The following is a 16,041-nucleotide window of genomic DNA, read 5'->3' on the forward strand; positions in this document are numbered from 1 at the left end:
TCTAAGTCAGCAGCGAGCTGGCAGAAGAAGTCGTTTTCTCCCCCGAGACCCCCGCGGCTCTTTAACCAGGTCGTCTCTTCTGTCCTCCTCCGTCCCGTGGGGCAAGGCCCCGGGGCCCGGGCTGCTCGCGGCCTGGCCCGAAGCAGGAACCAGCGGGGAGAGGGCACCGACGAGGCTGCGACGCCTCTGCCAGGCGGGGCGGGCGGGCGCTGCGTGCGGACCACGGACCGGCCGTCTGTCCGGCCGCAGCTCCCCGGGCGGCTCCACGTCCCAGCGTCGCGCTGCTGCCTTCCCCCTGCGCCTCCGCGGAGCCAGCGCCGCCAGCGAGCTCGGCCCAGCCCGGGGAACCCCGCTCCACCGCTGTCGCTGGTCTTACGGGGGGATCCCGAGCCGCGCAAAGCCCCCGCCGCTACAACCCCGCAGCAGAGGCGGCCGCGGCCCGCAGTCACGACTCCATCCATCAGCTCGGCTCCACCAGCACACGCTGCGACTGGGAGCTCCAGCTGCACTGGGAGAGCACCGGACGAAGACGGGCGGCTCGCACCGCTTCCTGACTGCCAACCCGCGCCGCACCCTAACGACTCGCTGATTACGAGTCTGCCTCTCGGGGGCCGGCGAGGGCCCGAGGACGAGCCGTGTCACAGCGGTGACACCCGTCAGGGCACAGCTCCTGCCGGTGCCTCCCAGTCAGCAACCTGCAAAGCAGCGACGCCAGGAACCGCGCAGCTCAGAGCTCCTCCTCCTGCAGCGCGCCTCCAGGAGCCCGACCTACGGCCGAGCCAGACCTGCGTCTCCCCTCGCTCGAGGCCGCGGAGCTGCGGGGTCCCGGCGAAGGACAACGAGCACCGACACCACGCAGCCGGCTTTGCGACGGACGCGGGGGCCGGAGCGAGGTCCCGGGCAGCCCAGCGCAGAATGTTTTCATGGCTCCGCTCCCTTCAGCGACGCTGCTGTGAAGGTGGGAGGAACTGCAGACGGGAAAAGCTCGTCAGCAGCTTTTCAAATCTCTCTCAGTGGCTGTTTGACAGAAAAACTGCTTTTCACTTAAAAAAACCAAAATTCAGATGAGGAACATTTATATTTCACAAGGGGAAAATATCTACAGGCCCACCTTGACAAATGAGGTTTTAATTTAAATTACGCATTAAATAATAAAATATTTACTATTAAATATCAGTGATATTTAAACACAAAATCACGTATAATCAATTTCTGAGGTGCTTTTCAGCACAGCTGCTCTGACCTGGGAGGACAATGTGCACTTTTAGGTGGATGTCAATAAAACATTCTGGACGGAGCGCAGGACGCCCATGGAATCTGCCCGTACCGCTCCCCGCTAACGCTCTGCCGCAGCAGCCCCCGCGGCGCAACCGCCAGCGTCCGCCAGGAAAAGGAGCCCGTTCCCTTGCGCAGCCCCGTGCCCGACGGCGACCCACGGCCCTTCTGCACGGAGGGGGCGATTCCCGAGCCGCACCCTTCCTTCTCTTCTGCGGAACGCTGGCACGCGCGCTGGCGAGGCGACGCCACCCGCTCCCCGGGCGCTGCCAGGGCACGCGCGCTCTCAGTGACGCTCCTGGCGTCGCACGCCCGACCCCGCGCGGAAGCCACGGAGGGAAGGGAAGGCGCCGTTTGCCGCGACGCGAACCTCGCCGGACGCGAGGGAAAGGCAGCGGCACGCGGGAGCTCGGCGGCGCACACCGGGGATGCGGATGGGAGGTGCGGGAGGCGCAGGAGGAAGAGGAGCGCAAGGAGCAGAAAAGCCGTTTGTCGGATGCGGGTGGACGTAAGGCACTCGGAGAACAGTGGGGTATCTGAAAACGATGATGATGATGATGATGATGATTACAGCGTGGGATCCTCCTGCGCATCGCATTCTCTCTCCCGTTTCCCGGCTCTCTGGAGATGAAACACGACTTGGTTCCAGAGAATGAGAAGAAATGACTCCTTCCGACCGAAAAGAAAGGCACCGGTGTTTCTATGGCTGGAGTCGTTATTGCTGGTCATCGCCCAGCGACAGCTCACCGCGTCGCGGGCGCGGGGCGGCAGCCGGAACGCCAGCAGGGCGAGCGCTCCGCCGGAGCGAGGGTGGGCCCAGGGCGGGAACGGGACGGCGCTGCCGACGGGGCACAAACCCCGCCCGGCCCCGGTGCGGCGGGCGACGCCGGCCCCAAACCCCAGAGCGGGAGGTTTCAGCCAGAGCAGCGAGCGCGGGTGCTGCAAGCGCAGCTCGGCGCAGGACGGACGACGCGCGCGCTCGCGCGAGGAGGCGATTCCGCCCCCGACCCCCGTGACAGATCCGTTCACGGAAAGTGGGCCAGGAAGGATGGTCCTGCGGATCTGTACCACAACAGGTAACGTGTGGAAGCGCGAGCAATGAGACAAACTCAAGCTTAACAAAAACGAGCCCAGGGCTCCCCCCCAGCTGGGAGCCGGCGAGCAGCGGCGCGAGCACCACCGCCCGTTCTCGGTGAGGTTTCCGCAGACGCGCTGGCCGAGGGAGAGGGGGCTCAGAGGCTCACAGGGAAATCGCAGAAACGGACGGGGCACGATAAACGGAGATGAATTACAAATTAACAGGATCTGTGCACATCCCGAGACGTTGCTGAAACGCAGGAGACCCCGGCGCTTTGATCCCTCGCAGCCCGCGCTTTGATGGATTTGTTTGAGGAGAGCAAGCAAGCTTTGCTCAAAGCCGGAGGCAAAAAGAACAGGGCGCTTTGAGAGTGCCTGCGAAGATTTCCTTGCAGAGATGATGTTTCTATTCCAAATCACGTACAGGAACTGAACACGCAATTAACGATTACGCCTTACTGTGTTAATTACTAAAATCTCTATTCCTTTTTAGAAGTGTCTACTCTTTCCATGTAACACGCGTGTTTCATGTGATCCGTACGTTACAGTCAAAATCTGCAGAGCTTTGTAGCATGAGGTAACCAATGGTTTTTTTTACGCCGTTTCATTGCCAAAGAGTAAGAACGCAGAACTTCAAACCACGCGTGACCCACGCAGGTTAAGGCCAGGTCAGCGCCCGGCGTCACGCCACCGGCACGCCCCGGCCTGCTTCAGACAACGACAAACCCCAGACAGGCCGTCCCGCCCCGCGAGGCGCCACGCGTGTTCGCCCTCGGACCGGCGGGAGCAGACACGCCCGGGGAGGCGGCGGGACGCGGGAGCGCGCGGGCAGAGCGAACGCAGCGCTGTGCACGGGACGCGCGCGGGCTGGCTGGGCGAGAGGAACAGAGGCGGCTTTCTGCACAAACCCCCTTTTCCCGGATTGTCCTGGCAGGTCAGTCGCGGTTTTGTGCTCAAGCCTTCGCCTGAAGATGAGACGAGCGGGAAAGGAGTTACAGTTCCAGCGCAAAGCCACCGCCACGCCGAGAGGACCAGCGAAGGCGCCAGCGCGGTGCCACGGGTGGCTCTTCAGCGCCCGCCCGTACGGCCCAGCCCGCAGCGATCGGCAGGCCAGAGACGCGGGGCTCGCGTGGGGGCACGCGCCTGCGCGGGGGCGGAGGAACACCAGCACCCGCCGCCGGCAGCTCTGGCTGGCTCAAGGCGACGTTCAGCGTTTTGGCAAAGGATTTCACGGGCTCGCCGATGAGTGAGAAATAATTCCACGCTGTACACCACGACAAGTTTTCAATTAACATCGGCGGCGCCTCTAGCTAATTACCTTTCAAGTCCAGGGCCGTTAACGAGCGAGCTTCTGCAGCGTCTGTGGCGGCACGCTTTCCTTGCTCAAAACCCACCAACAGCGGGAGATTCCCTCCAGCATTTTGAGAACGCCTATAAAGTTCTGAAAAACTAGCTATGAGCATCAAAACTACAGGATAGAAGATTTTTAATAGTTTACATCTGTCCAAACAACTTGAGAAAATAAAAAATAGGCGGGGAAGCATCCGTCCTCTACAAACCCCCCAGCTCCAGGGAGAGAAAAGGGAATCTTCTCTCCTGCTCAGCATCAAATACAAAAATCCATCTTACATACAGGCACGTCGCACTGACACTTCACACTCGCGCTGCGAAAGGGGACAGCTGAGGGTCCCTAGGAGACAGGTAATTTCTGTACAGAAGGAACAGGGAGGTCAGGCTGCTCACCACAACGCCCGGCCCCAGCGAGGTCAGTGCGTTTCGGGTGAGATACGCGAACATGCAGGAGCCGAAGCGTTGACTTTCTGCGTTCAGCCCGCCAGGAAGCCCGTGCGCGGACGGACACAGAAAACGCCTGCTCAGCTTCACCAGGACCGCCCCAGCAGCCGGCATTCCGTCAGCAGCCACCGCGAGGAAAACCGTTATCGCACATCACCTCCTCACCCCACGCGGAACGGATTCCCTGGGAAGCTGGAAACTGCAGCCACTACGAGATCAACAGGAATTGCACCAAACCCATTTTCCAGAGAACCTTAAACTCCCACTGGACTGAATCTTAAAGCCTCGCCCAACACGTGAAGAACCTCCGAGGTGTCCGTTTCTGCGCCCTAAGGCCGTAAGGATAATGAACGCCGCGCCGTTCTGGAGACAAGCTAAGGCACTGTCCGTCACGGAACCGAAAGCACGCAGTTCCCCCGACCAGAGCCGTTTCTTTTTTGCAAGTTGTCAAGCAAAAGGCAAGATCATGACTTCAAACATTTTCCCGTTATTTTAAAATGCAGTAATGACGGAAACAACGTGCTTACGAGCCTGCAGTGCCCAGGCCCGAGACACGGCACTCTCTGCCGCAGCGATCGCACTGCTGCGGCCCGACCAGGAGATATTTAACACTACGTGTCCAAGATTCACCTGTAAGTGGGTTTGGGTTGCTCTTGAGGTTGGGACTCTCTTTTGCTCAAAACAGGTTTATTGCTTTGAAAATAACAACGTAGGGATCTTCCCTCCACTGCTCCCTGCCCACGCTGCTCTTGAAAATAAAACCGAACCCTTCCGAGGCCAGCGCTAACCACGTTCCGCGCAGCCACACCTGCTCACGCAGCGGTGGAGTAGCCCAAAAATCCCTTCACACCCGGCTTCAGGAACCACGCGAGTGAGGAAAGAAAGCAGCAGCAGCGCAACGTGCGCCGGGGAGCCAGGAGCCAAAAGAATTCTGCAGAAACTCCGCAAAGAAAAGAACAGCTTTTCTAACACCGCTCGGACGTGCGCAGCGTCACCGAGAAGGCTACGGTGAATTTCTGTGTACAGGACCGAACACAACGTGTCCCAGTTTAAGCCAGTTAACGGTAAAGCCCCCCAAAGACACGACATCGTGGAGACGGAGACACCGGGCACAGCTCTCCAACTCCCTTCAGCTCTTCCCTATGCTACAAACTTTTTTTTTTTTTTAAGTAAAGCCCAAATCCCCACGTAATCTCAACAGGAAGCTGCGAGATCTTCTCAGAACAAGGGAGCCTCTGGTTTTTAACGGCCCGTGATGCCCAAACCAGTGAGAGACTCCAGCAGCGCAGGCCGACAGCCGCGCCCCTAAACCGCGCAGCTCCTTCAGAGCATTCCCTACGGAGCGCCCCCCGAACACCAGGCGACCGGGAGGAGATGAAGAGATTGCATTTCACTTCAGGGAGAAGCATCTAAAGACGTTTCATCTTAAAGCCAGACTTGGCCAAAGAGCTCGCAAGCGGAGATGGAGCCGCCCTCAGACCGAGCGCGTGGCAGGAGAGGACTGCAGAGAGAAGTGACGCCGGGTAAAGAAAAAAAACCAAAACAGCCCAACAGCAAACAAACCAAAGGCAATTAGCGTGCCGTTGTAAACAGCAGGTTTCATTTTGTCTTTTTTTTTTCTAATGACAGCAAAGCCTCTCGTAACACAAAATAAATGGTTTGTAATTTCCAAACGACTCAGGGTGAGACCGCTGCTTTGGAAGAGCACGAGGAGACAAAAACCCGTTCTCTAAGTGACTGAAAATCGCAAGATGAGCTGCTAGGTGGCATAAACCCCTTAAGTATTACACTGTAAAGATATTAAACGACCTTATTTGTCAAGCAGAATTAAGCTGGCAGCCAGGCTGCAGGACTCTCCCCTCCCACGAAGTCTCCAGCGACATCAAACCACACGGCCGGTACCAGAGAACTTGCAAGAATCCGTTGCACCTCTCCCATCATGAGCGGCAAACCGCTTCGGTGCTGAACGTCGGCAGAAATCGGGGGGCTCTGCCGTAGAGCAGCTGCTTCCCTACCAGACAAACCAAACAACGGAAGAAAACCCGGCTCTTCCAGCGGTCCCGGGACTGTCGCTGCAACGAGACAGCACTTAGCACAACGGAAGGCGAAGTCTGAAATTAAAACCCTAGCAAACGCTGACAAAAATAGAGAAGACGGTTAAGAGTGTCAGGAAAGCAGTGCAAAGAGGTGTCACAGCCCGAAAGCTCCCGCGGCTCTGGAGCCCCGGCTGCGTTCTCAGGCACAGCCCTGACTGGGCAGGGGGGAACCGAGGCGCTTCGTGGCCGGAGGGATCGAGCCGAGCCGAGCCTGGAATACCCCGGAGCACAGAGCGGGCGCCAGCCTTCAGTGACCGGCAGCACGACTGGCTCTACGCTGTGCCGCTGACTTACAGGATTTACAGCTCGCCGGCTCACTTCTGGAAGAACGCTTCTGCGATGCCAGCAGACAACAAAGCCATTGAACGGTTTTCCCCTTTGCGAGGCTGTTTAGGAACGTCCCCTGGCTCTCAGCCGCCCTGCGCACCGCACCACAACCAAACCTCTCTGCTGGCAAACCGGGATGCTCGAGGCGTTCTGAACAGATACCGAGGGGAACACCGTGGGGTTTTTCGTTTCATTTGCCCATCCACTGGTTTTCCACTCTCCTCACCAGCTGCAGATAGCTAAAAGCAACGCGGGCAGCAACGCCTTGGGACACCCAGGAAATTTGTCTCGGGCTTTGCTGGGGACGTGTTATCCAGGTGAGTAACCGGGATTTGGTCTGCCGTAACTGTTACGACTCGAAAGAAGCAATAAATTATAACTGTGTGTGAGAGGATTTTGTCAGAAGATTGGTGAAACTGCCACATAAACTATCATGTTCCTGGATCTCACCTAAACTGATTGGAAGCCAGCAGATGCCACCTTGGAGAGGCCCTCACCTCTTTGGGACGCAAGGAAATTCAAACCCATGAACCCAGCTCCAGGTCTCCCCAGTCTGAGGAGGGGAGTGCCTGGGGGGGGCACTGAATGCAGGAGTTCGGACGCCTGAAAGCCGTCATCTGGCACGACGACGGCAGGACTCCCAAGGGCCGCATCACCCAACGGAGCGGAGTTTCCCCGCAGCCCACCCAGCCGGAGACAAACGTGCTACGGTGCAAGAATTGCTGAGCGTTGGCCGAACGTTCCAGCAGAACCGCTTCCACCCGGTAAGGTGTGCCCCGCGGGTTCTGGCCTTGCACAGCGAGTGTTTGCGCGCGACTTGCTGCTGGTGGCAGAGCTGTACAGAGACACAGCGCCATGCTCGCTGTGCCCCGAGTGCCTGCTTCACCAGGTTCCTCACAACACCCTCCTGTGCGCGTATAATGTCCATGGAACGACACACATTGCAAACATACATCTATACACGCGCTCAAACCTCAAACTACAGATACCCGATCGATACCGACATCCAAAACACCGCACGTGAGCGAGACAGGCCAGCGCTGAACGTAACTTCTCTTCGGGCTTCATCGCTTTCCGACCTAGGCAAGCCGGGGGTTTTTAAAGGGTACGGCTGGGCTACGTAAATCCATTTCCAGCAGACAATACATCCAGATCCTGCTCCAGCCCTGGGGAAGGGTCCTTACTTGGCGAGAAGGTAACGTAGCTCTCCGGCCGTCAGACCGTGCCCCGAGACGTCACCATGACCAACCACCACGGAGACAGAGCGCCGGCACCGCACCGGCACGGCCCGACCCACGGAAAGGGCTGGAGCAGGTCACCGCGTGCTACGCCCCCGGGTCTCCCGAAAACGGACAGCACAGAGAGCTGCGGGGCTTCGGGCCAGCCGGGGACGGCGAGGAGGAAGGAAAGCTCGGGCAGCAATGGCCACGGAGTAGAGGCAGCGGGACCCTCCAGCTCTATAATCCACTGTGACTCGACAGACGGGAAGCTCAAACCCACAATGAGAAATAAATTTATGCACGGTTCACCTATTAAATCAATTGAGCCAGGCAATGAAACCACCATCTGACTCTGGATCTGTTCTGAACTGTAAAATTCTGGCACACAAGGGACGAGGAACCTCTTCTCGATCGGCTTGCTGGCTGGCGCGGGCGCGATGAGGTACAGTCCAGAGCTTCAACCCCACGTGTGGAGGAATCACTCACTGTCACAAAAGCAGGAGAGCTTGTGCGTTTCCACAGATCTGTTTAACTCCCGGTAAAACATCTTATCACAGAAGTAGCCGGACATCAGTAATCAAATTAATAAACTCAGATAACGCGCCCCGCAGTGACTGAGCTGTGGTTCTACATCTGCTTACTGGGTATGTTTAAATGCATTGTTAAAGCTTTCGTTTCCATTTACAGACTCAAAGCCAAAAGCTAACGAATGACAAGATCAGAACCTGCAGCGAAAGGCGCAGACACACACGTCCTTGCGTCTCTCCAAAACGTTCCAGGACGTTACTGCTGCCAGCGCTCCGGACCACGTTCAGGTGAAGGCCGCTGCTCCCAGACCAAGGCCTCAGGAGCCCATCAGGCGGGCCCAGCTTCCCAGTATTCCTGCAACGCCGGCCAGCGCGGCTCCAGGCCAGCTGTCCCCTGCCTAGGACGTGACCTAACGCAAAGACCACTTCTCTGTTTAGCAAGGCGGCTGAAAGCGCACCAAGCCAGAAGGATGGTCAGCTTGCTAGGGACAGCACCCCTTCGTCTCCCAGTCCTACAAGCACTCGGTCGCAATTGTAGCACGGTGCAACGCGCAAGCCCCGCGGTCAAGAACCGTGAGAGAGAACAGACTGGAAGAGAGCCGTTGCCATCACCTGGCATTTCACGGGACTGGAGCCCAAGCACAGTCTTCAGCCAGCTCCTGAACAACCCGCGCCGACGCTGTGTTAGACAAAGGGTTTTTCAGTTTTCATAGGACGGGTTTTGGGTGTTTAAAGAATGCCCAAAGAGAACCTGATTTTCAGAAAACCTCTAGCACCAACCCTCTGAAAGTTAAGACTTTAATGCGTCTCCAATTAGGAACTCAAAGCCACTAATCTGACAATCCCGGCTGGCAGCGGGACCGATCTCCAAACAGCAAGCAGGGTAACCAAAGCAGAAAGTGAGATTTTTTCCTCCCAGCGCAATGTAACTTTGAATTACGTATTTTAAATTACAAGGAGCGAGTGAGAAGACTTCCAGAACAACAGTGCTGTGCCATGAAAGCACTGCTCACCAGAACTGCAGTTGAGAGAATCCCAGCCATGTCAGCAGCACACAAGCGGCCACAACGCCAGCGACACAGTAACCCCATCCCGCTTTCCGCCCTGCAGCCTCCGCAGCGGGCATTCCAGCCAAGCAAATCCTCAATGCTCCCTCGGAGCGAGAACGAAAACACGTTAACTCCGGGCACACACCTCGCGCTGCGCGTACGTCACCGTCGGATACCGATCCAGCAGAACAGACTGACTCCAACAGGGAAAACGTCGTCTTCATCTCACTCCCCACCACACCACCTCTCCACACAGCTAAGAATATTTCGTACGCAGTACACACGCGTCACAGATAATAAAGTCCTTTTTGAGAAGAGTGAAGTCTAGCTAGGATGCCTCTGCTCACAACAGACCTGTGTGAGGTACTGCTTCACACTCCCAGGGGAAGTCCCTCGCTGCGCACAAGTGAGAATGCAGCTGAAAGCAAGCTGTTTGGCTGCCCGTGTCCAGCGTCGTGCTTTTATTCCCAAGTGAACGATTTTCCAGCTTAGGTCTCAGACTAACGAAGGAAGCGGCGTTCAGCGTTTGGCAGGTGGGTTTCAGCACGGCTCACACACCGACGCAGGCCCAGCTCTGGATCGGCGCTGCGGGGCAGAGGACGAGCACCGGGGCGCTGGCTGCGGCCATCCGCTGCCACCAGCCCGAGCCTGCTTCTGCTCGGCCCAGCACCTCCACCCGTACGATCTACGTGCACGAGTCCAGCCTGGACGCACTCAAAGCAGAGGCCACGGCCCGGGGCAGACCGCGTCCGAGACGGGTACGGTCCTTACAGGAGCGGCTCCTGCAGCCTACGCGGAAGATCCTGCGTTCCAGAGCCAAGTACGTGCCTGCAACCCACCTCGCTCCCGGGCAGCCTGAAGCGCAGCCCGTTTCTCCGTACTGCTTTACTCCACTACCCCAAGGCAGCGGCACGTGTCCCCCCGCCCAGATTTCTCCGTGACCGACTGCCGGGGGAGCGACGGCAGGAGTCCTGTGCTGGGGCCACTCCGCTCTCCAATGTTGTCACTAGGTACAAAGTGCAAAAGTGTTGCTGTTCCTGCATCCATTAAAAACTTTACAAACAGAACAAAACAAACAGAAAAGGGCTTCTATAATAATTTGAAAATACATTAGTCTCCAAAAAGCCAGCAAACACTGGACAGCCTGTTTGTGCCACGTCTGCTCTGGCTCTGCGCGGCAGCAGTCCAGTGGGCCGTTATCCCCGCGGCCGGCACACACCACGCTACCTTCTCTGCGTACTCTCCAGCCAACGGAGGACGACGTCCGGGAAGCGGAGTTCGGATGGCTCGGACAGGAGAGACCAATTGCTAAGCGACCCAAGGCCCTGCAGTGAACCCTCGCGTCTCCGGAGGAGACAGCACGAGCGACTCACTGGAATGCAGAGACTTCCCGTTTCTCAAGACAGCTCGGCGTTACAGCGAGTCAGCTACTTGGCCTCTGGCGTGGGACAACGTCAGTGACTTCCCTCCCACCCACAAAAATGTAAAATAAAATCCCTCCCTGCTCCATCCCATGTAAAGTGTTTGCATCTTTTCCTCCTATGAAATGTTTCTGATAAGGCTTTATTGCTATACAAAAGCGGTGCAAATGCTGCCCAAAGACAGCTCCATCAGGAACTTTGGTCACACGACTGCGGGACTCCTGTGCGCTGTCCGAGCCCCAGCGTTAGACCTGCTACCTTTCTGAAGAGAAGCTGAATACTGTGTGCAATAACACTAAGAAAATAGGACTGAACCCCAAATACAAAACAAAAACAAGGGAGAGAGGGAAGGGGACAAGGAACTGAAATTAGGCAGAAGGCTTGCTCGGGAAGAACCCCATCATTCCTGTGATGACTAACTGATCAATGCTACATTTAGACAATGCAAGTGTCTTTCAGAACAGATTGTTGGTGTTGAAACTGCATGTCTGGTCCTGAATGCCAGCTCTCTCATCAATGCAGCATTTATTAAAAAATAAAATTAAAATGAAAAAAAAAAATTGACAAATTGCATCACCAGGTAGCAGCCTGGCCTGGGTCACACACGTCCCATTGCATCTGTTCATCAAGCAGGGCCATTTAACGTGGCTTCAGCACAGGGCAAGACCTCTTCCTTCCTACGGAGAAACCAAAGAGCAGCGTTAGAGAAACAGAACTACTGGAACACACTCCTCCTGAAGCTTACTTCCATCCCGGCTGGAAACCTTCCTCTTCAGCAGCATCTGAACCATCCTTCCTCTGCTTTTGTTTCTTCTGCCTGCTAAAACATTATCACTTTCCCAGTGAGAACCTCCTCCACGTTCTTGACAAAATACGACATTTAAAAATCAAAACAGAAACTGAGAAGTCAGGTTTGATCACTGATACCACAACATTAATTAATTTACTGAACCTGAAGTTTAGAACATGGCCGTCAGGGTCCGGAGACCACCAGAGGGCTCTGGCCTGACCGGCTCCGTCTGGGCCTCCCCTCCCAGACACCCTCCACCGCCAGCCTGGGAGCTGGATTTAGGGCTTTGCCGGAGCTACGTCGTGCGCACGGCTTTGCACCTTCCTGCCGCAGACCTGCTGACTTGACTCCACAGCTTGTCCCAGGTCCTGCCTCGCCCCAGGACGAGGACGTGAACGGCGATGGCTGGATGGGGTCCCGTGGGACCGGGCACCTTGCCTGCAGGGTTTCTGCCCCCCACTTTGCTGTTACCCTCCGGTTTCGGCTCAGCTCCCCCTGCCCGCCGGCGCGCTCAAGGCCCTGACGGTACCTGGGGCACGGCGGTGAGAACAACGACCCGACGGGAGGCTCAGCTTCCTCCCCAGTACGAGCTACGCTAGTGCTACGATTTGTGTGAGGCTGGTTGTAACCGGTGGACAGACTTTAACAGAGTGGAGCCGGGTGGATCGGTTGCATGAAGCTCAAAGCGCTCGCCTGAGATTCAATCTAACAGCAAGCTTGCTCCAGGACCGAGCCCCCCAGGAGAGGCTGTCGTAGCGCAGGAAGCGCGGGAGCACCTCATTACTGACACGCAGCTCTCCGGCCAAAACCAGCAGCCAGAGCAAAGCTGTGGAGGTGACAGCACCAGATACGCAGCAGGATTGGTGTCCATACTTAAAAAGATCTAAAGATGTCTCAGCAACCTGATCTGGCTGGAGATGTCCCTGCTCCTTGCAGGGGGGTTGCACTGGATGGGCTTTAAAGGTCCCTTCCCACCCAAACCCTTCTGGGATTAACCATCACATTTACAAAAAATTATTAATACCATTTCTCCTTGAGATTACTTCCAGATTCAGCTATCAGAACACATTCCCACATCTCCTCATAACGTTTTAACTGTAAAGGTCTGCATGTTCACCTGAACACACAGACCCACACCATCCCGGTATTTGTTAGGCAGGAGTAAGAAATTAAGTCCCCTCTTTTAATACAACAGATGATTTGACAGCCCTCCTGTGACACTGGGAGATACGCGCAGTGCACTGCAGCGGCAGCTCGGCGCTAGCTGCGGTCTGTGCGCCCCAGGACGCTCCAGAGGTACCGCTTGTGTAACGCCGACCGCACGCCGGGGGTAGGACCGCGTTCAGCGGCACGGTGAAGCCGATTCCCCGCCACAGGCCAGCAAAGGAGAGTTCTGACCACCTCACCTGTCTTTTGTGGCCGTTTCCGTGACGGCTGTGACGACGGCGGTGGTGTTCTGGTGCTCCTCCGGGTGCGGGGCCACGTTGTTCAGGGGTCTGGGTGCTTTTGTCGTTCCGATGTCAGCGATGGTCAGCTTATCAATAACCATGCAGTCTGCATCGCTGTGTGGGGAGAATTCACGTTCACGTTAAAATGTCCATTAACGGGGCTTAAATTCCAACGGAGAAAAAATTGTTGCTCCTCCTCTCCTAGCACAGGCCACGAAACTCCCATAAAGAAAGAAGAACTGAGAATAAACTGGAATTCAAAAGCAGCGTACGCATCCTGGAGGCTATGTCTCCTCAAAATCAACAAGACACCAAATCGCAGCAGAACGGCAGCTCCTCCAGAAAGGGTCTCATCTCCCGGAGCAGCATCCGGCCTCAGAGCTCCCCGTGCACCCCCACCGCCTGCAAACCGGGCGTTCTACCACCAGGCCGCAAAGCTGAAGTACCTCCGGCCAAACCTTTGCAAGTTGGGAGGGTCCCTCTCCCGGAGCTGCCCCCCGTTACCGGCCACCGCCAAGCAGGTTTCCAAGCCCGCTGCTCCGTAACTGCCGCGTGTGGTAAAGCTGTTTCTGACCCAACACCGGCACCTACGCCGCTCTACTCTACAGATTTTCCCCAACTGGCACCTAGCATTTCTGTGTGCACCTAGAAAGACTTAGATTTCAGTCCAGAACCTAACACCCTGAGGGAGAAAAAAAGCTGACTGCAGGCTCACGCGTGGTCATCAAAAGCCAAGCACTTTTACATCAACTCGCTTCAGCAACACCTCAGACGACAGATCCCACGCCTGAGCGGTAACATTGCCAGTGACGTCTCCCTACAACAGAACACAAGCTCACATCCTGAAAAAGGAAAAACCTGCTAGCGCAAAGCCTCCAGACAGCCCGCGTTTATGTTGGCAAGACCCATGTTTCTAACCAGAGAGGTGATTTCTGTGAACACCTCTATTTTTTGCCTTCTGAGGCAGAGGACAAGCTTGCCACGTCAACGATCTTCCTCACAGTTCTAACTCGGCCCCAGTTTCCAGGATGATTTCTTCTCCTCCTTTCAGAGAACAAGCCTACAAAAATGGGAGGAAAGCTCAGCAGAGGACCGAGCCGGAATCCCGTCACCAGCTGCCGGGGGAGTTCGTAATGCACACACATAATCACAGCCCGGTAATTAAGACATGTGACCGAGATTTGGAGATCAAGGTTCTATTTCTGCAGCTACTTCTCTGTGCGCTCTTGAGAAAAATACATTAAAAATGAGGAACGAGATCAAAACATTTCTCTTCCTAAGGGGCTAAGATGCTCTGAAAAAGAAATACCGCAAGTACAAAAATATACCGCAGAGAAACTGCAGGGGAGAGACGAGGCAGCACAGAACCGAAGGGGGCTGCCAGAAACGCCATTAGAAAATGACTTCCCACACGAGAAACTGGAGCTCCGGGGACTTAAACTGCTCAAAGATAAACTTCTGAAACTCAACCACTGAAATTTCCATGACACGAGGATTCCGATGTTATGAAGTCCCGAGGTTATCTGGCCACGAAGCGGGCACGGAAATGTCTCTCTCTTCGACAGGCTCAGGGAAAAACAAAGCTGGACACGCGAGCCCCCGCAGAAGGCCGCCGGCAGGCCAAGCCGACGGGGAAAACAAGCCAAGGAGTTCGTGCGGAATGCAGAACGCCTGGGCCACGCAGGAGGGTAACAACAATATCTAAGTCTAGCCTAGAACAAGCTCGGCACCTATAAATATTTGGCGTTAGCGCTGCTCTGGTCAGCTTATTTCGAGCAGCTGGGCCTGTCCCCTCGCCGGCGGCTGCACAACCCTGCCACCAGTCGCGTGGGCCACCTCCACGTCACCAACGGCCCGGTGAGGGGCTCCAAACCCCGGCCGGGCTCGGGGCAGGGACTGAGTGCGTTACCTGCAGAGAACGTCAGGTGCTCTCACGAGGCTGGGGAGGGCAGGCCGAGGAGGAAGAGTCACAGCAACAACGTCTGCATCTACTCTAGACTCTCCTTAGTTAAACTCTGCAAAGACAGCTCTGCTACTTCTCACTCCAGAAGGAATCAGGGATTTTTAAGCTCCAATTCAAATCCACTTGCACAAAAGTTCCAACAGTAAGCGCAAGCCTGCCCAGAACTGTCTTTTTTCACAACAAACAAGCAGGCAGCACAAACAACTCGTGAATGCCACCTACAGCCGTGCCCACGGGGCTTCCCAACACGAGGGCCAGGACAATTTTCCTTTATTCCACCCAGTTCATCCTCACGGCCAAATTCTGCAGCTTAGCCGCCAAGTTTGTAAATGCTGCTCTGGAGGTCACTTCCAACAGAGCCTCCTCTCTTTCTACAGGCACTGCAGTGCTTCCCGAGACATCCAACCATCCCCAACGCACAAGCTGAATGTCCAAACTCTTCAGTCTTATCAGAAAACAAGACTAGGGAACAAGACCTACATCACTGGGCCCAGCCATCTTCACCTCTAGGAGGTTAGAAGAGAGTTTGCATAACATAAGTTGGAGATGTCTCCTCCAAACCACCAGCTGGTTGCTTCGGGACAGCCCTGGCGCAGGGTCTGGTGGGGTCCCTCCTCACCTGGACCCTCGGTGAGAACGTGGCTTAGCAGAGTGGATCAAGCTCGCTTCACTGCAGGTGTAAGGCAGCCGAATTCAAAGCATCCTGAACCAAACGGTCTCTACTTGGCCTTCAAGCAACAGGCCTCTGTAGGAGAACTTCAGTAATCTTTAGAAAGCAAGGAATTCATCAGCTGGGCATCTCAGGGAGGGGAAAATGCCTGCGTGCTCTCTCTTGCCGAGCTGGCAAGGAACATCTCCCGCTGGAGCCAAGGGCAGAATGTGGCACGTGGCGAGTTTTGGGCACAGTCCCTTGAGTGATGAACTGAGGAACTGCCTCCAACACCACAGTTCACTGACTGCTCTGAAGCATCGTAAAGATGGTGAAAGGGAACCAAGCCAGTCGTTCTCCTTTACTCTTCCTGATGAGTTGCCTGAGGTAGTTCACATCCTAAGC

The 16,041-nt window shown here is 56.0% G+C and overlaps 1 protein-coding gene across 4 annotated transcripts in view; it reads right to left on the minus strand.

Moving 5' to 3' along the window:
- Window positions 1-10,909: 10,909 nt before the first annotated feature.
- PPP6R2 (protein phosphatase 6 regulatory subunit 2) overlaps window positions 10,910-16,041 on the minus strand; it is a 96,947-nt gene continuing 91,815 nt past the window's right edge. For all 4 annotated transcript variants that reach the window (XM_086743817.1, XM_086743807.1, XM_086743824.1 and 1 more), the window contains 2 exons: window positions 12,983-13,138; window positions 10,910-11,463 (listed from right to left, as the gene is read on the minus strand). In XM_086743817.1, the coding sequence (XP_086599943.1) occupies window positions 11,412-11,463; window positions 12,983-13,138 (208 nt within the window). In that variant the 3' untranslated portion in view covers window positions 10,910-11,411. The remainder of the gene's footprint in view (window positions 11,464-12,982; window positions 13,139-16,041) is intronic.

Source organism: Chlamydotis macqueenii, chromosome 1 (genome assembly GCF_036417535.1).
Source record: "Chlamydotis macqueenii isolate bChlMac1 chromosome 1, bChlMac1.mat, whole genome shotgun sequence".
NCBI lineage: Eukaryota > Metazoa > Chordata > Aves > Otidiformes > Otididae > Chlamydotis > Chlamydotis macqueenii.